A 23,310-nucleotide genomic window follows, 5' to 3' on the forward strand; every position below is an offset into this window, starting at 1 on the left:
GCTAAAACTCTGTCCAGGTTATTTCTCCAGATTGGAACTATGAACTTTGCTTGTTTAGAGCATCAAGATGTTTTTAAGCCCAAGCGGGGAGAAGAGGTTTGGAAAGGCAGATGAGGGCATATGACTATCTTTAAAATAACGTTTCTGGGGGCCTCCTCTGTTGGGAGAGGGGCTGGGGAATCCTACATGCCCAAATGTGGCTATTGGCCTGGAATGTTGTTTGGGGATTATATAGCAAGCTGCACGACAGCAGGCTTGTTTGCAGGCTGCCTGCAGCTGAGCTTTGCTTTCCTTGTTGCTTGGGGTTTTTGGGTTGTGTTTTGGTTGGGGGTTTTTTGGTGTTTTTGTTTGTTAGTTGTTGTTTTCAAGATTGCATGCCGAACCTGTTTGAATGGTAATCACTCGTTCCCTAGACCAGATTCTGACAGCATCTACATGACTTTTAAAGTGTCTTTTAGTAGAGCCCTGCTGTCAGCTCAACAGTTATATAAAATGCAGCCTTCCTGAAAATCACTTCCCAGCAATGTTGGTGCATGAGGAGCTAGGAGAATCCAGTTACTTTCCTGCTGGGATATAATTTATCATTTTCAGAGCCATTCCTCCTGACTTACACAGTCCAGGGTAAAAAGTGTTTGTTTAGTCAGGTCTCTTTACCTGAGCAGGATAACTTGGTGCTATATGTTTGTGGTGAAGACTGCAAAGATTTGTGTATGTGAGTAACACAGTTTATTTTTTATAGTTCTTTTGTCTCATGGAAAATAAACTTTAGATCTGAATAACTCTTCCCAGTAGCAGCAATAACTTGAAATTTCAAGCAAAATAATCTGTCTTTTATGGTAGCTTAGTTAGTCATAATTCTTTCCTGGGAGGATTTCACTGCTATGTAGCCTAATTTTTTTTCCTTACTTAATCTTATTCTCTTCATCAGGTCCAAATCTTTGTGTACTCTTTATTCTTAAAACTAGGCACGTGCTTAAGTGCCCAAGGCGAAAGGGTTTAAGGCACGTGACTGGAGACTTGAACTAGGCTGTTATCATTTCCCGTCTCTAATTATAAGAGAAGTTACAGGCGGGTAAAGGGCTACTTTAAATTTTCTTGGTAAATCACTCCCTCCGGCTTCTAATCATTTCCGTTCCACTTCTCTGGACTTCCTCCAGTTTGTTTATATCTTCCAGTAATGAAGTGCCTGAACTGCATACAATATTCCAGGTGTGGCTGCAAAAGAAATGCATAAAGAGAGAGCACTGCCATGCCAACCTGCTCTGCTGTGTAATGATCCTACAGAAAGAGCCAGAGGTGTTATTGGTGCTTAGTACTCCTCTGCCGCATTGCTTCTTACATCCAGGTTATCTTCTTGTTCCTAGGTTGCCTTTCAATGTTGAAGCTTTCCAAATTCTGCTTTGTTATTTTGCTTTGTTGTTAACTCTTTATTTTGGATTACTCCCTTGGTACATGCTGCAGCATTTTTCCAACTGCACTTCTATTGCCTGTTTCCTGTCTTTGCTTCTGATTTCTCTACACCCATTTGTATTATTTTTCTATCCACACTTATGCTGACAACTCCTCCCCCTTTCTTCCTTCTTCCAATGAAAAGATCAAAATAAGCAGTAGTCTCTCTGATACTCCACTGGGTATCTTCCCAGTGTGATAAACTGTCTGCATTTGGCAGTGGCTTATCCTCAATAGGAATTTGCTGTAGAAATTCTTAATGGCAGAATTGGTACAGGGTCTTTTCATCAAGTAAATCTTGCCAAACAATAGCAGTTGACTGGATTCTGGATTTCTTGCTTACTGTATAAAGATTTTTTTCAGGTGAGGAATAGGAGAGAGAAGTTAGCTAATGAGAAATGTAGTGGATAAAATGAACTCAGTGTTGTGCATCAGTGAATAACAAAATACATTTCCTGCAGGAGTGCATCTCCAACAGTATTTCTGTATCTGTGTACTTCACCTTTTAAGTATTCCTGATCTGCTGGGTGGCTCTACACCTTCAGGGACCACTGCTTTGGGTATAGGAGGGTTAAGGATACTTCTAGAGGCATCAGGAGTATGCTGTGCCCAGGAGGGAACTGCTGACCAGCAATATTTTTTTTCAGCAAAGAAATAGTGGATTTTTTACACTTACAGCCCAATTCCCCCTTTTACTTGGTGTAGACATCTAAACTTGGATAAAATAGAGGTAAAGCACTGTCACTTCTATACTGCAGTCCTCTACTTGCTCTGTACCAGGTATAAATGGCTTCATACTCTTGGATTAGTTTCAGCTTTGCCTTGCCAAAAACACTAATGCAGAAGACAGTGTAGACCTTCAAGAAGTCCAAGAAAGCCCATAGGGACAATGGTGTGCCTCTTGCAGAGGTCAGAGAAGCATTACGAAGGTGTCATGTGGTCATACTTTCTCCCCACCATGACCTACCCTCCCTGCTTTACAGCTTTTCTTCATCCTCCTGAAATTCATGCCATCTGTGCTTCCATGGTATTTTGAGGTTTATTCTCTTAGCATTTTTTGCCAAGTTATGGAGCTGATGGGTAAACTCAGAGGGGCTGTAATGGCAAGGCAGGTCAGGCTCCAGTTATCTTTTCATAGCATCTATTCCCTTTCAAAATTAGTTCATTTCCACACTTCGTCTTGTGTTACAACTACTTTAACTTTGGTTTTCTGGTTAACTAAAAGTCAGCCTCTCTCTTTGGAAAACCCCGAAACCCAACAATGAATCTTTCCACATAACTTCTTAATTATTTCTGCATGTGAGTTTTGGCTGTGCTCCAACTTTGAAATCATTATGCTGCTTCAGAGTGTAAATAAGTGGGACTGGATTAATAAATTGTATGAAACATGGTGCCACACTTCATTATAATCCACTTATCAAAGTGGAAAAACCTTTTAGTACATAAAGTGCATCTGCTTTTAATTTTCATTTTGATCTTTTCTTTGTGTGTTTTCAGACACGAGTGTACCTTTTCAGGGAGGCTTTTAATGCTGGTGCCTGGCAGTTTCAAAGTTACTTCTGAAGATGGCAAAACAGAGCTAGGAAACTTGGGCTGTGTTAGGAAAAGCGTAGGACTGGATTATCCTCTCATAATTATAAATTGAGGTGCACTACATCACACTGAAATCTGTCATAAGTAGAAGGCAGATCAGGTTTTTGATGTTAGTGACCTTCTTAAAATTTTCATTTTCGTAATTCAGATTTTATTTATCACTTTTGACTTAGAAAATGTGTTTCAGACAAGTGAAATTTTGCCTTTAGTCACTATCATTTTTCAAAGATAAACTAATTGCTTTTGATGCCAGGAGTGAAGCCACCATTTATGGAATACAAAAATAGGATGTCAGCTTTGCGAAACTGAGGTTAAACTTGGCTTAATGCTAAATGACCACCACCCTCAATCAGCCATTTGACCACTGACCTCTCTTGCAGGCTTTAGATCTGCTCACTGTTGCTGAAGGGGTTGGGCTTTGCAATGGCTAACTTCTGTCACTTTAATGAGAAAATTGCTGTATTTTCTGAAGGTTAACCCAAAGGATTTTTGTGGTGGTCATATGCTTCTTGAGCAATGACGGTTCAGTTCACGTGAGTTTGTATCAAATAGCTACTTGCAGGAAACTAAAATTAATTCAATCTCCTTAGTACTACCAGAATTTTAATTACGAAAATTGGATTAGAACTGTAAAAAAATCTGTGTTCAAACATGCCCCTTGTGAAGTTAAATGTGAATAGACTGAGGAGTTTTTTATGTGTTTTTTCTTAAATGTATTGAATGCAAGAGGTGAGTATTCATACCATGAAGGAGCAGCTGCCCTAATCCAGGGGCGAATGCTGGATATAAATTATATAGTAATTGGTCTTTAGTTTTCACTGAGCAAAACAAATTTTGAAATAGAAGTTATATCAATTAGGCAGAATGATCTTTGAAAGTAGAATGGAGTAATTTGATTTATGCCTTGGTGATGTTGTATTTATGTCCCAAGATGACTTTTTTTCCAGTTGTCCTGGGTCTCTTTTTTTTCAGTTTTGCTTTCAGTGGTCGCCATCATTTGGACTGAAATTTGACATACTTGGTTTTACCTATCAGGGAAGTCCTGATCCCTTCAAGATCTCACTCTGGTGTATGAGTTATGTATCTGAAAAAAAATTCTATGCTTTAAAAAATGACCTTTTTAATTTTTTTTCTTTTTTAAACCCCAGTGGTAACTTTATAGGTGTTGCAAACGCCAGATGCAGATTAAGTCATCCGTGGCTTTAGTTGTTCACGACCTACCATGATTCCATTGTGGAGGATCACTGCCTGATTTATTTCTCTGTCAAAGCAAATTGCAATTCCTAGTGCAAAGGTGCACTAATTAAGGCATGGGTCTGGCGCCCAGCACAACGGCTGTCACTGCAAGGCAAGGTTTGCTTTTGCCTTGAGGTCATCCTAGTGCTGGTGTCATGGCCAGAGATGTTGGATCCAGCATACCTGGATAAAGGAGCTGTCACTTGCGAGATGATTTCCAGTAAAATTTGGGATAATTAGATGAAGCTTTGATTCATCAGTGGTTTTGCTGTGATATGATACTTAACTCAGCCTCTTGAGGTTGGATGAGTAAGCAAAGGGTAAAGTAGCCGTTTCCAGAGGTGCAGGAGCATTGCTCTGTCCCATTCAGGGGTTTGTGAGGAAGGACTGTGGACAGAGCTACCTGACAAGCCTAACCTGAATTTGGGGCATGGAGAGGGCTGGGACCCATGGCTCTGTAGCCTGGAAATTCTGCACCCACTACGAGGGCATTGCTTGTAAAGATCCATTCATCCCTTCATTATAATCATCAAATCTTCTGCTATCCCCTCATCCTCTTTCTTCTGTGTTATTTCAGAATTACCTGGAATAACAGGGAGCTGAGATTCCTGATAAAAATAAATTGAGAGGAATTAAAAATAAAATAAATAGGCAGGCGTATACATCTTTTAAAGGGTAAAATAGACTCCTCTTTAAAAGGCCAGCAAACAAATGCAGAAGACTTTCTGAGTTCATTTTGGTGAGCGTCTGATATTACTTCAGTCAACATCTCTGTGTTGGGGATCTTGAGAGATTCTGCTAAAAGGCTTTGCAATGGTATTCCTTGCAGCCTTTCAAATAAAATTATTACTGACCTGTGTTCCAGAGGGAAAGATCTGTCAATGTATGTGCTGACAATATTTAAAATTGTCACTATTATTTATAATAATATTCATCATTATGAATTTAGCATATTTCCAGTCTGAGCTGTAGTAAACTGTACATGAAAAATGCAAGAGAAAAATATGCTTTGAAGATAATGTGTCATTCACACAGAATAAAATTTATGATCTGCTGAGCATGCTAAATGCAAGAACACAACAGACTTGAACTTCAAAATGTTTGCAAAAACCAAAGGGTAACTACTTAAAAAAAAAAGTTAACAGAACATTTTCACTAAGATCAAGAGTTGGGAAAAGTTTTACTTTGTGAAACAAACTGCCTATTTTTCTAGTAATATCTTATATAAATAGCATGCATCTCATTGAAGGAGTTTGCACAGAATTGCAAGTTATAAAATGGAGTTGCAAAACATGGAATTAATGCTCTATAGCTTCATTTTTTCTGTCTGTCCTACGAGAACAGAACTTGTCTCTGAGTTTTCCTGTTCCATATTATTACTACAAAGACAGTTCAATTACATGCCTGAATGTATCAGTAGGATGGTGGGACACACTAAGCTGTTTGAAATAGCGCATAGTGCTAACAGGTTTCAGCCCCATATACACTTAAGAATACATTTTTATGGAGGTTAGCATTTTCAGTAGAGTATTTACTGAAGGAGTGTGGCTTAGGGAGCCATAGAGTCAGCTAGAAGTCCTCATATTGCCGATTAGTGCTCCATATTCCAGAATACATCCCCATGCCCTCTCAAACATTCCCTTCAATGAACTTGATATATCACATAAATCTTATATTACACAGTGTACTTCCTGAAATCCAGTTGTAACAGTTGTGGAGCAGGATATCCTACATCACATAAGTAAATGTAGCGGAGCAGTTGACCACATTTATCAGCAAAAATGGAAGGCATTTCAGTTGCAGTTCAAGATTTTTGCATGATGCTTATTTAAAAAGTCTTTCTAGTCCTTCTAGGCCATTTCTTGTACATTGAAATTTTCCACTAAAGTGCATTGAAATTTGTAGTATGTCAGGAATGAAAAAAAGATTTTTAGCATGGGAAAGCAGAAGTAGGTACCATGCATACAACATGATCTCTTATAAATCTGTCCTGTGTACTACTCTGCAGATAACAGCATCAAGAAACTTCAAAATTAGTCTTCAGTTAAAATTTAAACCAAAATGAAAATTTGGAAACTTGATGTGAAAGAAAATGCTGTAAAATATTAGATGCGTGATTTTGTCAAAACAGCAGCCTCTAAAGCTCTAATGCTCACTCTTTTATATTACCGTATCCATTATAATCTAAAATCAAAAGCAATTGAACTGAAAACTTGTTTCAAAACAGAAACAAACCCAGGATTGTTTTAGTGTGTGCAGATGTTTCTCCTTGGTTTTCCTCCTAAACAGGTTTCCGGTGCTGTGTGGTTTCACCAAATTGGAAATGCTTTACAAAGATCAGATGCTTTTCCTATTCCTTTTCTGTGCTATCTGGTATCATTCAGCATTTCTTTGACCACATGTAAAGGGAATTACTGCATAGTCATGTGGCCATCTTTAGACTTCCAACATGCTGAACCAAAAGCTTTCTGAGCTCATCTGGATTTCAGGAGGCCCCAGCTGTTCTCTGTCACCGACTGTTGGTGTGGCTCTTCGGTATGAACTCTGTCTCCTGTGGAGATGACAGTGTGAGCCCTGGGCATGGTTTCAGAACCAGTTTGGGGCATATCTTGTGTTGAAGGCTTTGTCCCTGTGGATAATGGCAAAGCTGAAGCACCAGGCACAGGCTTGGAGAAGCTTTCAAAATTCTGCAGCAAGTTTTAAGCACAGCAGAAGAAAATGCGCGCATGTCTCTCAAATATGAGATATGTGTATATTCTTGCTCACTTGTCTCACTGTTGTTAATAGGTTTCATCCCTGCTGGATGGTTTCTCTTGTAGAAAATAGTAACCTCTTTTGGGCTACATCCCATGCTCCCTTGCCAAATTTCCTCTCTCTCCTTGATCCCTCTCGTCGGTGCCCTTTCAGTCTGCTTAAAATAGTGAGAGAGAACCATTTTTATAACTTCTGGTCTCCTTTGCCAGGATCACCAGACTGTAACGATTGTTTTTCTTAACCTGATCTCAGCCCAGTGTGAAGGCAAAATTCCTGGGAACGGTGAAGGAGCAGGAGACAGTCTCCATGTTGAAATCAGCAGAACATTGGAGTCTGTGTTCTTAGATATGTATACGGAGTGCATAACAGTATGGCAATTTGGAAACATTCTCTTATAAAGGGGACACAGCCCTCCCTGCTCCTTTTCTAGAAATAAGGGGAATCAGCTTTGTATCTGTAATCAAAGTTGGAGGAAGTGCTGCTAGTTCATCTCTGCCTTCAAACTTTGGCTTTCTGGCGGAAACAAATGCAATAGCTAATGTGCAGAGCATTAAGTCATTGTACATGACTTAATCACTGCCTAAGGACAACCTGCAGCTCTTTTTCTGGGATACTGAGTAAGAATCGGTAGCATATTTCATATTAGACAGAGGAAGAAGATCGGGTGATCACAGGCCAACATGCTGGCTTTGAGAATGTTCTTGTCAACACTGTTTAATTATAACATGTTATAATTAAATAGCAGTTAAACACAAGGTTTAAAACACATAGAAAATTTAGAAAAACACTCTGTTGTGGAAGTTCGTTGATTATCCTCACTATTTGAGCACCAGCTGACGTGCCTGTGCTTTTAGAAGAGCCCTAGCTGGGTTTTGTAGACCCTGCAGATAATGATGCTGTTGAGATTATGGTTTTATCCACGTCCCAGGTAGTTTTAATATACTTTGCTTTGGTATATGAAATGAGCTGTAGCCACACCTTTGACTGCAGTGTAAATGCGCCCTGTGAAATCACCAGTTACGTGCTGAATGAAGGAAATAATACATTGGTAAATAAGAAGACTGAAGAAAGCATTGTGGGACAGGGGAGGGGTAAAAGACTGATGATGAAAGTAGGAGAAGGAGAAGGTTAGAAAATAAAATTTACTGAAGGAAAAAAAGGGAGGGGGGAGTAGAAAGTAAGACGACTTACAAAAAATGGTAGATTAATCCAGTAACATAAAAAGGCAGAGAAAATGAAAGATGGCTATGGATCTAGGAGCAGCAGAAGGTAATTGGGAATAAGAAGCAAGCAGAAAATATCCCAGATGAGGTGAATGTTTTGCCAAAATCAAGACAAATTTTAATTAAGTCTCTAATTTACCATGAAGGAAGGAAAGCCCTAAATTCTAGCTTCAGAGAAGGATTTAGACTATGCCTATGCTATAGGCACGCTCTTTAATAATGTTAATAGATTGATATTGTCTTAAGCAATTAGCAGATAGTCTTTGTCTGCATCCAAAAAGCACATTGTCTGGGAACGATAGAGTCAGATGAGTAAAGCTGTGGAGTAATAAGGGAGATAAACCCTGAAGTCAGACTGAATTTTGGGAAACCTTGAGGTTTGATATCTAAAATACAAACACCAAGCATTCACTATATAAAATGAAGGGGCAATATTTGTATCCAAATTCTGTCCCTAGTCTGTGGCATTTATAAGCTTATTCTGCATTACACACAGATCTCGGCATGAGGAATCGAGTTTATTAGTTTACTGTGGTCAGACTGGACTGGTTTAAACAGAGCTGAGGAATTTAATTATCAAATGTCTCAGGTAGGTCTAGCAATAAGTAACTAGTTATGGAGAGAGGGGCTAGCCATGGCTGCAGCCTTTGGAGCTGCGGCAGGGGGACGGGTCCTGCCGTTGCATGCGGATGGCCGGCTGGGAGGGACTGCCCTAATCTGTTTCCCAGGTTGTTTGAACCAGTTCAAGAGCAGTAAAACAAGGTTATGTAATTGACATGTGATGTAGCCTAAAATAGTGACTGCAAACATAGGCTGCTGTTGCTGGGCAGTTGTCAACTGCTAAAAAAAAAATAAAAAAGCAAGCCTTCCACTGTCTAACAAATGGACCTTTTAAATGAAAATGCGGTTTTGATTTCCATTGAATGCAGGGTATTTTCCTTTTTATTAAACTGCAAGAAATAGAGGCTCTGTGAAAACTGAAATTTGGAAAGAGATTCATCATCGTACTTATCGTGCCGATTTATTTGCAAGTATCTACCTACTGCAGATGGTGAAATAGAAACCTGAGGTATATGCAGTTTGTTTCTTGATAGTGTTGATACAACTCCTGTCAAATAGAAAATCCTTTTCTGTGTGTGGAGAATCATTGTGACGATCTTAGCAGTAATTTTATTTACATGCTGGCCATTAAAAGGTAGAAATAGTTTATTTTTATTAATTAAAAGAGCTTATCTGGATTACAGAGATAACATCAGTTTCACAAAATCTGTGAATGTTTCAGAGGTGGATGAAAGGAACGCATCACATAGCTCAGTGAGCACAAAGGAGAGGTCAGGATGTGCAGATTATCTGATATCTTGCTTTAGGAAGCAAAGCTCTTCATTAGGGCAATATCAGAAAGCAGAAAAACCTGGTGTTCTCTTTGCTGACAAGATAGTCTTGAGGTGAGAGGCCTCCCTTAGAAAATCCTGATGATTTTCTGCAGCCTTTTTCAGCAGTGAAGGTCTGCAAGACAGGTCAGAAGGGTTGCAGGGGCTGGGCTTGTAATCTGACAGTCTGTTGTGTAAATGGAAGGGACAGAGTTGAGCAGTAAATAACATTTATGGAATTGAGGGAAATTTAGTGCAGAATTACAGACATTCAACACTTCACCCCCCCACCCCCTGCCATTCGCTAGTGTTATCAGGAGTAACTTCAGTAAATTCAGTGGTTATGCTGGTAAATACCGATAGGAGCAGCAGAGGATCTTTAGAGGAGGTCTGGGCACTAAGGTTATAGTGTTTAACACCTATACATGCCTACTCGCACAGGTGCCAGTAGGTACTCCAGGCTGTAAGACTTTTACACTTACCATTGTTATCTTGGAGATAATATTCCCACATGGGAAATATGGTGACATCTAAGTGCTTATTCCAGTCCAGAATCTGCAAAAGGCCAGATTGGATGGGGCTTTGAGCAACCTGGCCTAGTGGAAGGTGTCCCTGCCCATGGCAGGGGGGTTGGAACTAGATGAGCGTTAAGGTTCCTTCCAACCCAAACCATTCTATGAGTCTATGAAAAGGATCCAAGCTCCAACATGCAGTTCTGCAAGTCGAGGCTGGAGGTGGCTTTCAGCTCCTCTCTCTGCAAACCCTGGAAGAAGGCTTGGCTGTTCTGGCAACCTGCAGGGAGAAGACAACTTTGTCTGCAATTTTATGAGTCAAAGTAATAATTCTCATTGTGGAGGAAGAAGGAAAGTTTGGGCATTTTACAGGCATTCTGATGTGCTTCAGTGTGATGCTATTTTAAAGTTGAGGGTTTTTCAAACTACTTCTTCTTTGTTTGGTCCTTAGCTGCACTGCCACTCTTGTTTTCTCACTTTCCTGTCCTTTTGCGAGGCCTCATGAATCATGTCTTTGTCTTGGGACCCAAAGCATGCTCTGCTTTCAGACGTCATACCTGGAGCGGCTTTTGGACTTTTCCCTTACCTTTCCCAGGAGATGTTGCAGTGGGTGTGTAGTTCTAGCAGAGGGGAAGAAAGAGAGTTGGATTCCCAGGTAAAAGCAGGAGAGAACATGGAAGGCAGCCATGCTACAGGAGAGGAGCTGGGTGTTAGTGGCACACAAGCAAGCATGAGTCAACAACCTAATGCCATTGCCAAAAGCCAGATCTGGTCCAGGATTGCATTAGCAGGGTTGTTGTGTGCAAGATGCAGGAAGTAACCATTTTATTGGCCTTAGTGATGGTGAAACTCAGCAAGAAAAATGCACCCTGTTTTGGGCACTCTGTTTTATGAAAGAAGCTGGAGGAGAATAAGAGGAATGACGACAGATTTAGGAAACATGACCTATGAGGAAAGATTGAGAGAACTGGATTTGTTCAGTCTAGCAAAGAGATGGGGAACATAAATCTTTCGATAGGCATGAGATTGCTGTAAGAAGGTGACAATCTATTACTCTGTATGTCTTAGATTGCTAACGTCTCTTTCAATTGCAAAATATTCCCATTTGGGTTAAATGCAAAGGTAAAAACCACAGCTTCAAGGCTATCTAATCACTAGCCTGATCACATGGCTTATGGGGAAGTTGGAGAATACCTTTCCTCAGGAGGTTTTGAGACAAATTTAGAGAAAGGGACAAAAAAAACTCCCAAACCTGCCTGAATTGTTAGGCTAGTCTTATCATGCTTCCATGAGTGGGCTTGAATTAAACAGTCTTTGGATCCTCTTCCAACACTACGCTACTTCTTTTCCTTGCAAAATTTAACATTTGATGATAGTAGTTGCTATTTTAACAAGAGACCGAAGATGTAGAAGACTCATCAGTGATTTGCAGTTCCTGACTTAGACTTTAGAAAAGTGGGAAAAAAAGATAATTTTTAGGAGGAAGATAAAACATAGAATATTTCAGAAATTTCTGTAATTTTCTAATTTTGCCTTAGACAGTAACAGAAACATTACTGATGAGAAATATCTACACCCCGTTCCTAGTGCAGCCTTACATGGCTGGAAGTATCGTCGCCCCTCAAAGAGTGCAGGAGCACTCTGTACACATACAAAAAGCCTGTCTTAGCAAGTCAGTTTTTGGAACCAGTGGCTCGGTCATTGTGCTGGAGGTTTAAACTGGGGAAAAGCACAACTTCTGCTTCAGTCTCACTTTGGCAGCAGTTCATAGACCAAGTAAGAACAGCTTTTTTCCCTCCTTCCTTCACTGCTGAATTTGGCTTGTTCAAGAAAATGTAGGAAGAGGGAAGACTGAACTTCATGAATACTTCGTTTTTGTTTTCCTTTGTAAGCCTATGAAAGCAGGGAATTAAAGAGTCTTTGCAGGTGAGAGAATTGGAAATATTGAAGTGTTTTTGTGCATACATTTGGATGTGTCATTCTGCGGTATGTAGTGACATAATAACCTGGAAAGTGCAAACCCAAATGTATCTGTAGCTTTACTATGAATAGGACACATCTCTATTTCTTCTTAGTGTGTAACTGCGTAGTACCTGTTAATTATTTATTTTGAGCAGGAAATTTTCCTGGCATCTTTTGTAACTCTGTATTTTAGATAGAACAGGAATTAGCTCATAAAAGTGCACTTAATGGTAGCATATGTAAAAATTACTTTCAACTTAATGCTTTTAGCACATGGGCGATGAGAATTCGATATCTACTCTGTCACTTTCCAGCCCACTTGTGGATGATTAAACGGGATAAAAAAAACCCAACTGGATTAAGCTAAACACACGCTACACAAGCAAATCAATACGTGTCTTGAAAGAGTTGGAGATCTTGCAGCACAAAAACATCAACCTCTTTGCAGGATGGTCTTCAGCACCTCTTGAGATCCTGAAGAGCCTTGGAGGTCTTGAGAGTTGCATCAGTTTCAGATGTGTAGGTTTTTGTTTTGATTCTGAGGCTGATGATCATGACTGGGGTTCATGATACACAAACGGAACATACTGATTCATTACAACTGTCTTTGCTTTCCTACCTTATTTTATCAAATTGGTTTTATTTGAAATATACCATACTTGATTGCATGAAAATCTGAAGATGATAAACATTCTAACTGAAAAACTGTTCATTATTATTCTGTAGCTGTACTCTACACAGGGGGTTTCCGTGAATGCTGATCTGTTCTGGTTTTTTAGGGTTTTCAAATTACTTCCATTAATGTAAACCCTAAGATGACTATGGTTGGTATTTATTTATTTATTTTAGAAATTATAAAACCAAGAAGACATTTGGGTTTTGGAGAGACTTTTGCCTTGCTTACTAGAAAAACTCCTTACAGATTTTTGTACCATACGTTAGTGTTCTGAGATGCATGATTCAAAAATTGATAAACCTTTACTAAGTTATGTTTTCTGAAATCATTTGGTCTAGTAGATTGAAATCATTTGGTCTAGTAGATAGGCCAGGAAGTAATAATTGCAGGCTACCTAAACCATTTGAAGGGTGAGTTAGGGAAGTATTCTGCTGTTGTGGGAATATTTCTTATGAAGTCACAGTATGACAGTGATAGAAACCAAAACATTTGCACAAGTCTTAAGAATGTGACCCAAATAATTATCCTAGAGTACATAAATGTTAACCTCTTTTTATTAAACCCATTAGCTTTTGAAACCAGTAGTGAAAAATGTTGACTTAACAGGTGTACAGTTTCGAAGAGTAAACTGCCTTCAGGGTAATTCAGCAATGGGGTTCATTTTGCAGCATTAGAGCTGACTCGTCATATTAATAGCCTGCACCCGCCTGTGGCAGCCTAAAAATGGTGTTGCAGTACTCTGTGATGTACAAAGGACATTGTATGAGCACTGAGCAGTCATACTTGCATTCCTAGCTGAAAAAAAAATTTTTCCCCTCTCCCCACGAAAAGATACTAAACTAGTATTTTAAGGACATATAAACCATCTTTATATACTGTATATATACCGTATATCATTATTTTAAACACTTTTGCTTTCTACTTTGATTTTACTTTCATGCTGTCTATGTGAAATTTCTTTAGATGTGCTTAATTCTGTACAGAGCACAATTATAAATAGGAATCAAGTTGACTTTTCTTTTGAATATCTGGGTTTTGTATTGATCACATCATGAACTAAACATGGGTGTTAGAAAATCATTTGGTGATTAGCTGAGAATTTAATCTTTTTCTTGTTTAGCAGGCCTACTTAGACCAGCTGATAGATACTGGTGCCGTCACTATATCGTACAACTTGATTTTATGCCTGACAAAACTTCATGAGCTCATATTCATGAATTATTTTGCACAGGTTTTGTTGTTTTGCATCTGTGTCACAATGCTAGGTAAGGTCTCTTAATAAAAACCCTTGTTCGCCCATCTACTTGTTTAAACATCTAAGGCATTACCTGAATGATGATACCTTTGTGATACTACAGTAACACTTCTCTTACTCAAGTAAGATAGATTCTCTTTGTATGAGACACTTAGTGAAGACATGCAAGAAACAGCCCAAACTTCAGTTCATGGTCTAAATAGCTAACATTGGGTAAGAGTGAAGAGAAGTCAGATGCAGCGATAGAAAATTACTTATCTGAAGTTTTAAGGCAAATTCCTGAAAGACCCCAAAAAGAAAGCCAAGTCTTCTGTGTCCCATGAATATTCTTTGTCTTTTCCTGAGAAAACATGCTTGTTGTGGAAAATACTTTGGCAAACATGTTGTACCTCTTGTCCTACAGCAGCTCTGTCCCCTTATGGAGGCTGCATCTTTGTTCTCACTCCCTGCACACATCAGCCTCCTGTGTATTTCATTGCAGCTCTGCTTCTGAGCCATGCCCGAGCTTCCCCTCCCCACCTACAGCTGGTGCTTTCTTTGGTCATAGGCATCAACTTTAACATTACTGGTACAGCTCTTGGGTTTTGGCACATCATGCCTGCTCTATTCATGACCTGCTTAGGAGTCTCTCTGCTTAGGTGCTGACTGGTGTTACTGCATTTGCAATCAGAATTACTGTTTTTCCTCTACCTTGCATTTCAGACATCTTTGTTACAAACTGGTGTTTAGTAAATAGTTTCTTATCTTACATCTAAAATGCCTGTCCCTGAAGCTTGGTAGTTCTTACAGCAGTCACTACATAAGCCTGCAACACACTGTTGTATTTTACACAGAACTGGTTTTTTGAACTTTGCATGCTGGCAAATCCTGCAGCTTGCTTTAGAGTTTGTTGTACTTCTGTGTCCTCTCCTTTCACCCTTCCTCTAGAAATCCTCTGCACTGCTTTTGATTGCATCTACTGCAAACCATTTGTTCTGGCTGCCCTGGATCACTGTGTGCCACCTCTGGATCAAGGCAGCTAAAATAATCTTCTTTCATGCTGCACCAGCCTGTTACGGCTTCTTTTATTCCTCCACCTCAGATTAGAGCACCTTACTTTGAAAAGTCCATGTGGTGGTCCGCTGATATGATAGGCTGCATCTGTTTGCTCTACCTATGTTCCTCCCACAGAGCAAAGCATCTTTTGAGTCTCCAAGTTGTTAAATGCCAGCCTATTTCCCTGGTTGCCATGTATTTCTCTTTTGCTAAATGTTGTGCGTTAAATACCTGCTGTCTCCTCAGAAGTGCTTCTGTGGGGTTTTACAGGACTGAAATAATATGGCTGTTTTGGTAAACCCTTCAGAAACCTTCTGCTGTGTAGAAAGTAACTGATTAAATCAGAAATCAAGCACTTAGTGAACTGGTTGAAGGGAATGGAGTGTATTGGTAAAGTTAATCTCTACTTTGTCTTTCTGCTTTAGGTTATTAACTTCTTTAGCATGAGAATGGCCCCAGAACTAAGACTTGTCAGGCTGCTTTGTCATACGGCATGTGTAAGAAGATTTGGAAAAGCTCAAACAAATAGTTAGTTTTTTTGCAAAAAGAAAAATCCCAGTCTTGCCTAGAAAAAAGTAATATGATCTCTCTTGTGAGTGACATGCCAAAACTCTCCCAAATTAAACAGAAGAGATGCTCACAGTAAGGCCCATGACAAGTCACCAAGATTGCTGAGAAGGCTGAAGAATGGGACTGGGGATGTCTGCATTGATAAGAAGCTCAAAATGACTGAAAAACAACAGAGAAGAACAAATTGGAATTATGTAAATACATCCTCTAATAATACGTTTTGGTTTTGGTTCATTCAGGACAGCACAATTACCTGTGTGCGGGAAGGAATGACTGCATAATTGATAAGATTCGGAGGAAGAACTGCCCAGCCTGTCGATTACAGAAATGTCTGCAAGCTGGAATGAATTTAGGAGGTAAGCAGAATATTAATAGTTTGGTCTCCTAATTTGATTAGGCAAAAACATGGGAAATGTGCAGCCTTTTTATAGTTCTGGCAGCTGCGTAATCTCAGAAGTTTAAGATAGAATTATCCTGAAGAAGTGCTTAATAGCTAATAAGCTCTGTTGTCATTCTAAATCAGGTTTTGGAGATACGTATTTTATAGCTCAGAAAAAAGAAAAGTGTTTTATGATGACAGTAATTTTAGTAGAATTTCATATAGCTAAAAGTATTATGGTTTCAAGTATCGCAGACTCTCCTTTGTGGTGAGCATTCTCTTAAATACTGTAAAACATTTTACACCATCACGAAAGCAAATGCAGGTGTAGTGAACCTCTCCACTTTTTTGTTGCTTGCTCGACATTTATGTTGATTTAATTCTGCAACTGGATGGATACACAGTAGTTTTGATAATGTTACTCCACCGTTCATGTGCTACCAACAAAAAGGTGAAACCTTTCCTTAATTATCATCAACAGTATTTTGAAAACAGTATGATAGCAAAACTTACAGTAGGGTTTTTTTCTGTTGTTTTAATTCTTCAGTTTCAACGTCTACACAATTCTGGCTGTGCCTCAGTGGGCGTCTTGTTTCAAGTTATCACCTGAGCAAATTGAATTACAAATCACTTTTTTCCCCCACTACTTTTAGGTTTATTGTGTTGTCTGTGAATGGGGCTTTGGATACTGCTGCAAGTCCTTTCCCTGATGCACAGAGTGACTCTTCCCTTATAGGCTGTTTTCAGCGTTCCAGAAAATTATAGCATGGTCACATTAATTCCTCAAGATCGTTTCCCAATTTGCTTTTTATCCTCCTGGACCTATTCTTTCCTAGTAGCTTAGTTTAGATCTGTAGACAGATTTAGCTGCTTGTCTTTCATAGGTTATGTATGCAAAATCCTGGTTCCTGCCTGCTGCCTGGTACCTTTTTCTAACTCCCAGATGTCTTTTTCGGTCTTGTCTCCTGGCAGAAATACGCAAGCAAAGAACTCCTTACTTTTTTTGGGATGTTAGCCCTGTTAAAACCTCTTTCAACCGCTTTCTCTTCAAGTTGCCTTCTAGGCCCCTTGTTTCTGCTTCCCAAAAGAAAATGGGGCCAGACTGTGGCATGCTGGCTGATAACAGCTTTCCCTTGATTTTGATCTGTGCTATTGATACTAGCAAGAAAAGCAGAACAGCACCTTTGTTTGATGAAGTGGGAGCTCCATGGTACTAGCTCCTTCTTTCCAAAAAAAGGTGCTGAAAATGTATGTGGAGCAGGAAGCCCAGATCCCTGGAGTACTGGAAATCTTGCTGCAGACCGCCAGCAGCTGATGCAGGGCATCCTCTGTTGCCGTGCCCTTCCAGAGAGGCATGTGTGCTTAGCACTCCATCAGAGTACAGGGCTGCCATCCGACTTGATAACCTTTTGAAACAGCAACATGTGACACTTTGCAATGTCATGAGTTCATCACTGCAATTTCCTAGTGTGTTTCAAAGGATGTGTTCACGCAGCATTGTCTGCAGTGAAAAACAAGGGACAGGGTAAACTTTGCTTGAGAGGGGTTGCTTTTTTTTATTCAGACACATTGGATGGAATGCTGTAAATGAGGAATGCATTGAAAATCTTCCCCTCTGTTGGAGCTTGGTAGTCTGCTGGAAATTGTAATTAGCGATCTGCATTTAATGGCCTAGAAGGCCAAGTCTGCCTCCACACTGTACAGCTGGTGTGCAGTTGAGCTTTGCTGTTTAGCTGTTTTGGTGATTTTCTTCATGTAGAGGAACTAAACTGAAATTCTCATTCCTGATTTGGTCCATTTATGACACATAAACGAACTAAAATGGCATTAAAAGGTCCTTTCATCACAGCCATGAGTGAGATAGTGGGGCTATGGCTCTGGATGTCAATGCAATGCATTACCTTCTGCATGGTCCAGGAGACAACAGCCAGGTTGGAGACAGAGAAGAGCACTGCCTGAGAGAAGTAAAGTGCCTGCTGCCCAGAGAGTTACTGTTTAGAGGGCTCTGAGGCCTGCCAAGTTGTGCTAACAGACCTTTCAGCCTTTGAGCCAGCCCAGGTCTGGCAAAAAATATGGGTATAAAGGCCATTTGCTGCTTAGGCCATTCTTCTTACCTGGTGGTGAGAATCATAGAATGGTTTGGGATGGAAAAGACTTCTGCCATGGGCAGAGACACCTTCTTCCAGACCAGGTTGCTCAAAGCCCCACCCAGCCTGGCCTGAGTTTTGCATTGGGCATCTCCAGAGAAAGTAGCACAGCATCTCAGGCTTAATTCGGGGAACTTGTGTGTGCTGTTGCAGGGGAGTTCTGATGGAGTGGAGATCATCACAAAAAAGGAGGTAGAAATGGGAAGAAGAGAGATTAATGAGTATTTGAAACCAGTAATTTTCTCTTCAAACAGATTTCCAAGGTTTAGTATAACATTTTTTTCATAATTAGCTCAAATAGACTGAATATGTTCATATTATTATGAAGATGCATTGGAGCTTATAGCTTCATTTGGTCAGCCAAGTTTTGCCAAGAATATACTCCAATAAAAATAGACTTTTAACTTTTTATAATTTGAACTTACAGGCGAAATGTGCAAGTGTGCTAAGCAGTGTGATCAGTAAGGAACTGGAGGAAAATGAATTTATAAATGCAGTGTAGTTTAAGTCCTGTTTGCAGCACAGTCCTCTCTATAGCTGAGTCACACTCCACAGTGCTGTGCTCTTTGTGCAGCAGATCTAAGTTGAGCTTTCACTCTTTAAATGAAAGTGAAGATAAACACAAACCCCAAACTGTATCAGAGATGCCAGTGTGTTTGGCTCCTGAGAAGTAGCGTAAGGTGATATGCAAAAAGGTCACAAGCTTAGCTCAGGGCTGAAATGTGTGCAGGTTCCTGAAGCCATGGACACTTTTCCACTTGTACATAATTATAATGTTTTATCTTTTTATTAAAAAAAAGAAAATTGATAACATCTCTGGTTGATTTAGAAGAAATGTTGCCTTGGGGAACAAGGTCCCGTCTCCCATGGGCTTGAAAAGACCTTGACTTTTCTTTTGCAGCTTTCCCTGTCTTCACCTACTGCCACGGGGGGTTATAAAGCAAATTGTAATTTGAAAGTTTGTGATTGTCCTCTTACTGTTACTGAAGATACTAATCTGTGTAGTGGAAAACTGGAAATCAGGAAGAGAGTTTCCATGTTTCCTGCAGCACGTTTTTGCGCGATCTCCGATTAATCCACTGATCTCTTTTCTTTGGGTTTTTGTTGTTTTGGGTTTTTGGGTTTGGTTTTTTTTTTCTTCCTTTTGGTTAGATTCTTTGTCAATGTTTTCAAAATGTTCTTTCTTTTGTTTGCTGTGTAAAAGTGTCACAGGTTTGTTTTGATGGCATATCTCCTACTTCCCAGCATGCTGACTTCTTTCTTTTTCTAACAACTAACATACAAAAAATAATATTTTGATGTGTGGCAGCATGCCATGATTTAAGCACCTTTTATAAATATGTGTAATTCAGTGATACAAAATACACCTTTTCATGAATGCTCAACCAAATTAATTTGGCAGTTTTATTGTTTACCTCCTCCTTTTGTTTGTTGAAAAATTGGAACATTTTCCAAGCTCTTAGATCCTCTAATAATCTTCAGAAAATTATTCATCAAGTCAGCAAATAATTTACCTAATTATGGTTTTTTTCCCCAATTTTTGTTTTGATTTTCTAAGAAGCATCTGCAACCTGTAATTTCCGCAAAGCTGAAGTTGCCAAATATCACGTTAATTCATCCTCCTCATTTCTATAAAGTCTGTGTGTGCACTGCAGACAGACATATCCCTTTGGCAAGTAGGTCTCCAAAACTTTTTTGGGTATCATAGTTTGTTTGTTGGCTTGTTGTTGTCGGGGTTTTTTTTAACTCCGGTGACATATGCTAGACTTAATTATTGGAAGAGATTCAGATGAGCAACTGCACTATGAAGGTATGCTGGCCCATTTTTGGTTTATGCTCTTTTCAAGATCCTGTAATTAATTTTCAGTTAATTATGGACCAGAATGACTTCATGAATTATGAGGTTTCTTCCAACATACGCTGTGATCAGATTTGTCGAGTCTCTCGCTTCTGCACGAGACATTTTCATTTGACTCCCACCTCATGCTGCTGTTCCTTAGTCATGTCTGTACCCACTGCAGCACTGGGGGAAGGGAAGGATGCCACTGTGAGATGCCACAGTCCTACCCTGGTGCTCAGCATGGTTTCGTGTGCCATCCAGCAGTGCAGCTGGTGGCTTGCTGCAGTGCCTGGGATGCTGCATTGCAACCAGGGCAGCGCAGAGCTCCTGGTTTCACTCCTGCTGTATGCCATACCCTGTGCTGGAGGCTGAAGTATTTTGTTATGGTGTGACCTGATGGGATCTCTGTCCACCCCACCCCTTTCCTTGGCAGGTTAGTCCTGGCCCTTCTGATGTGACTTAGTGAGCAGGCACAGAATCATAGAATCACAGAATGGTTTGGGGTGGAAGGGACCTTAAAGTTTATCTAGTTCCAACCCCACTGCCATGGGCAGGAACACCTTCCACTAGACCAGCTTGCTCAAAGCCCCGTCCAACCTGGCCTTGGACACTTCCAGGGAAAAGGGATCCCTCCCTCTTCCACTGTGCGATCAGAGAAGATCGCGCTTGTGCCGTGTAATGTGCCATACTTGCTTACGGGACAAAAATGTGCTGAAAGGTCAGTTCCATATAGGACTGCAATCCTTTCCTGCCTCAGCTCCCACGTATAACACTGCCGAGAATACCGATACTGGTCTCCCACAATAGCGAGAAGCAGTTTGTTGAAGTACTCCTTGGATATCGAGGAGAAATAAAATAGATTTCACCTTGCAAATTACATAGTTCATCACTCTGTCTGCAGAGACTGCCTGTGAAATTTGAGTCTTGGGTCTGCATACATTTACATATGTAAGACACTTTATGCACAAGATGCTGCCTGAGATTTGTAGTCTTCACTTGCAGATATCCTTATTTTCTATACATTAAAATATTTCAATAATCTGAAAAATAGATTAAATGAGAGAATCAGTAATAAGATACAGTACTTCACCTTTTTGCCCAGCTTTCCGTTTTCTGTTTAATAACTCATACTAGTAGGGATTTAAAACTGTGGTCTTATTTTCAGTTACTGCAGCTTATGTGGTTTATATTATCATTTCCAAATCTTTTTGATAAAATGCAATAGGGAGAAAAAGAACAGGGGGGAAAAAAGTGAGTATTAGAAATCTGAAAACTAGGAACAACTTAAAGCAGTAATGTATCCTCTTGGTTTTCTTTTAAAATATCTTCTAACCAAGGTTTCATAAAGGAAATAAAACCCTGTGTGTAAGAAACTAAAGCAATTTGGGGTACATGTATAGTTAACTTTTATTTTTCATTTAACTTTAACTGTGAAGTATTTTGAAACGCCCATTAACTTCAACTGCATTTTTATTTGCATTTATTATGTAATGTTTTCTTCCGAGGGAATCCAGTAAATTTTTTTAACTTGAACATTCAGCTGGGCTTGCGTCAGTTCTTCCAAGAAACTTTTACCAATATACAGCAAGATATGAAAGTTAGTTGTGGGTTTGGTGAAGCAAAACCTGACATTGTCAGTTTTTCTTACACTTTAGCTGGGCAGCTTAGTTGTGATACCTACCAATGTCTAGGTTAGCATAAGTATTGTTTCAGAGAACATTCATGTTTTTCTAGATGTGACAATTTCAGAAAACATTCATGTTAGAAATCCATCAAGTTCTGAGATTGTGTTAAAATCTATGCTGTCTCTTAGCAGAGAAGCAAAGCAGTGATTTACCTACTTTTATTTGCATGTACAGTGTATTGAACCCAAGTGGGTAATATAACCTTAAGGCGTAGCCTGCAACCATGCTGTCTCGTGCTGTGATTTTGTTAGCTTTCCCAAGTTGTCTCATGGGTGTACTCACAAAAGGAATCAGCAGGGAAATCCCTGTTCCTGCATGGAGTCCATGTTGGTGACTCTTCAGAAGAGGACATCATTATAACCATCAGACCAGTCACTTGCCACAACTTTTAAGAAACTATTTGGGAATGGTGATTTAAAACCACAGAATATTGAAGAGGGCTGGTAACATCAGGGTAATCTGTTAGGCATCAGTTAAAAAAGTGTTGAAGGTATGCCCTTGCACTTTGCATTTTGCTGATGATTTTATTTCATATGTGAAGGCAGCTCAAGAAGACGAACTTCAGTAGCCTGAAAGCACATGGCTTTCATCCAGCGATCCTTGATCAAACTCCTGATCAGGTTCGTGTTCGCAGTCCTCCTTTGTTTTTTCAAGTTTTGCTGGTTTCAGCTCTGCCTTCTGACGAGCGCCCAGCTGCCAGCAATGTTTGTCTTTCCTCCAGGAACAGCCTTTCAGGCTTTTGGCACAGGTCTGCTGAACTCCAGACTTTCCTGTTTTATCTGCTGGACTCTCTATCATACCATTCATGGCATAACACCCTTGGTTGCCAGCCTTGCAAAGGAGCTGCAACTCTTCTGGGCTCCTGCTGGGAGTACGTGTCCCAGCCTGCCTCGTGTCACGCGGTGGCACTGTGCATGCAGGCTCAGTGGGGTTTAGCCTGGTTTCAGCAGTATGCAGCACTCTCTATACAGGCTCAGGGGTTGCTCCTTCGTGAGTGGTTTATATTCTATACGTGATGTCTTGCTTTGCTTCAAAACACAAAATGGAGAGGGGTGATCACAGCTTTTTGAGAGGAAGACTTGGGTCTTTCCAAAAGACGTCCAAAAAAAACCTCTCACTGTTGTGCTGTTGTTAGGCAATAGGGCTAAAGCACAGCAGTGGCTCTTTCTTGGATACCTTTTGCCAGGCATTGAGTGGTTGTCTTTCAGGGATTCCCTGTGAGCTTTTAAGTTTTTCTGTCTGCTGTCAAGGCTCCAGCTTTTACCTCCAGAATACTTCCAGGATAGATGTTGTTTGTGGCCTCTTGACTCCCCAAGACCAAGTGTAACCCCTCACCCCCTTACACCACTTCTCTGTCTTGTAGGGCATTTAGATTTAAAAACCTGTTTTCCTGAGGATCGTGAAATGAATTGCTGTTTATCTTTGTTGCTCATACAGATGCTTAAAGCAAGCAAGCCCGTAATACTTCCGTTCTTTGCTTTGTCTCATCGTGCTGGAGCAGACCAGAGTGCTGCAGTGTTTCCAAAATTGTTACATGCAACTCTTGGTGATGTTTTGTTTTTTCCTGAATAACCAAATTATCATGCTTCCTTCCACAGTGCTCTAAGTCCATATCCTTTTTACT

At 40.0% G+C, this 23,310-nt stretch overlaps 1 protein-coding gene across 1 annotated transcript in view; it reads left to right on the forward strand.

The window, feature by feature from the left end:
• The window catches only part of LOC104402724 (mineralocorticoid receptor-like), a 91,351-nt gene that overhangs the window by 17,837 nt on the left and 50,204 nt on the right, over window positions 1–23,310 (forward strand). The window contains exon 3 of the mRNA XM_010010675.1: window positions 15,875–15,991. Coding sequence (XP_010008977.1) covers window positions 15,875–15,991 — 117 coding nt within the window. The remainder of the gene's footprint in view (window positions 1–15,874; window positions 15,992–23,310) is intronic.

This window comes from Nestor notabilis, unplaced genomic scaffold (genome assembly GCF_000696875.1).
Source record: "Nestor notabilis isolate BGI_N333 unplaced genomic scaffold, ASM69687v1 scaffold3143, whole genome shotgun sequence".
Lineage (NCBI taxonomy): Eukaryota > Metazoa > Chordata > Aves > Psittaciformes > Psittacidae > Nestor > Nestor notabilis.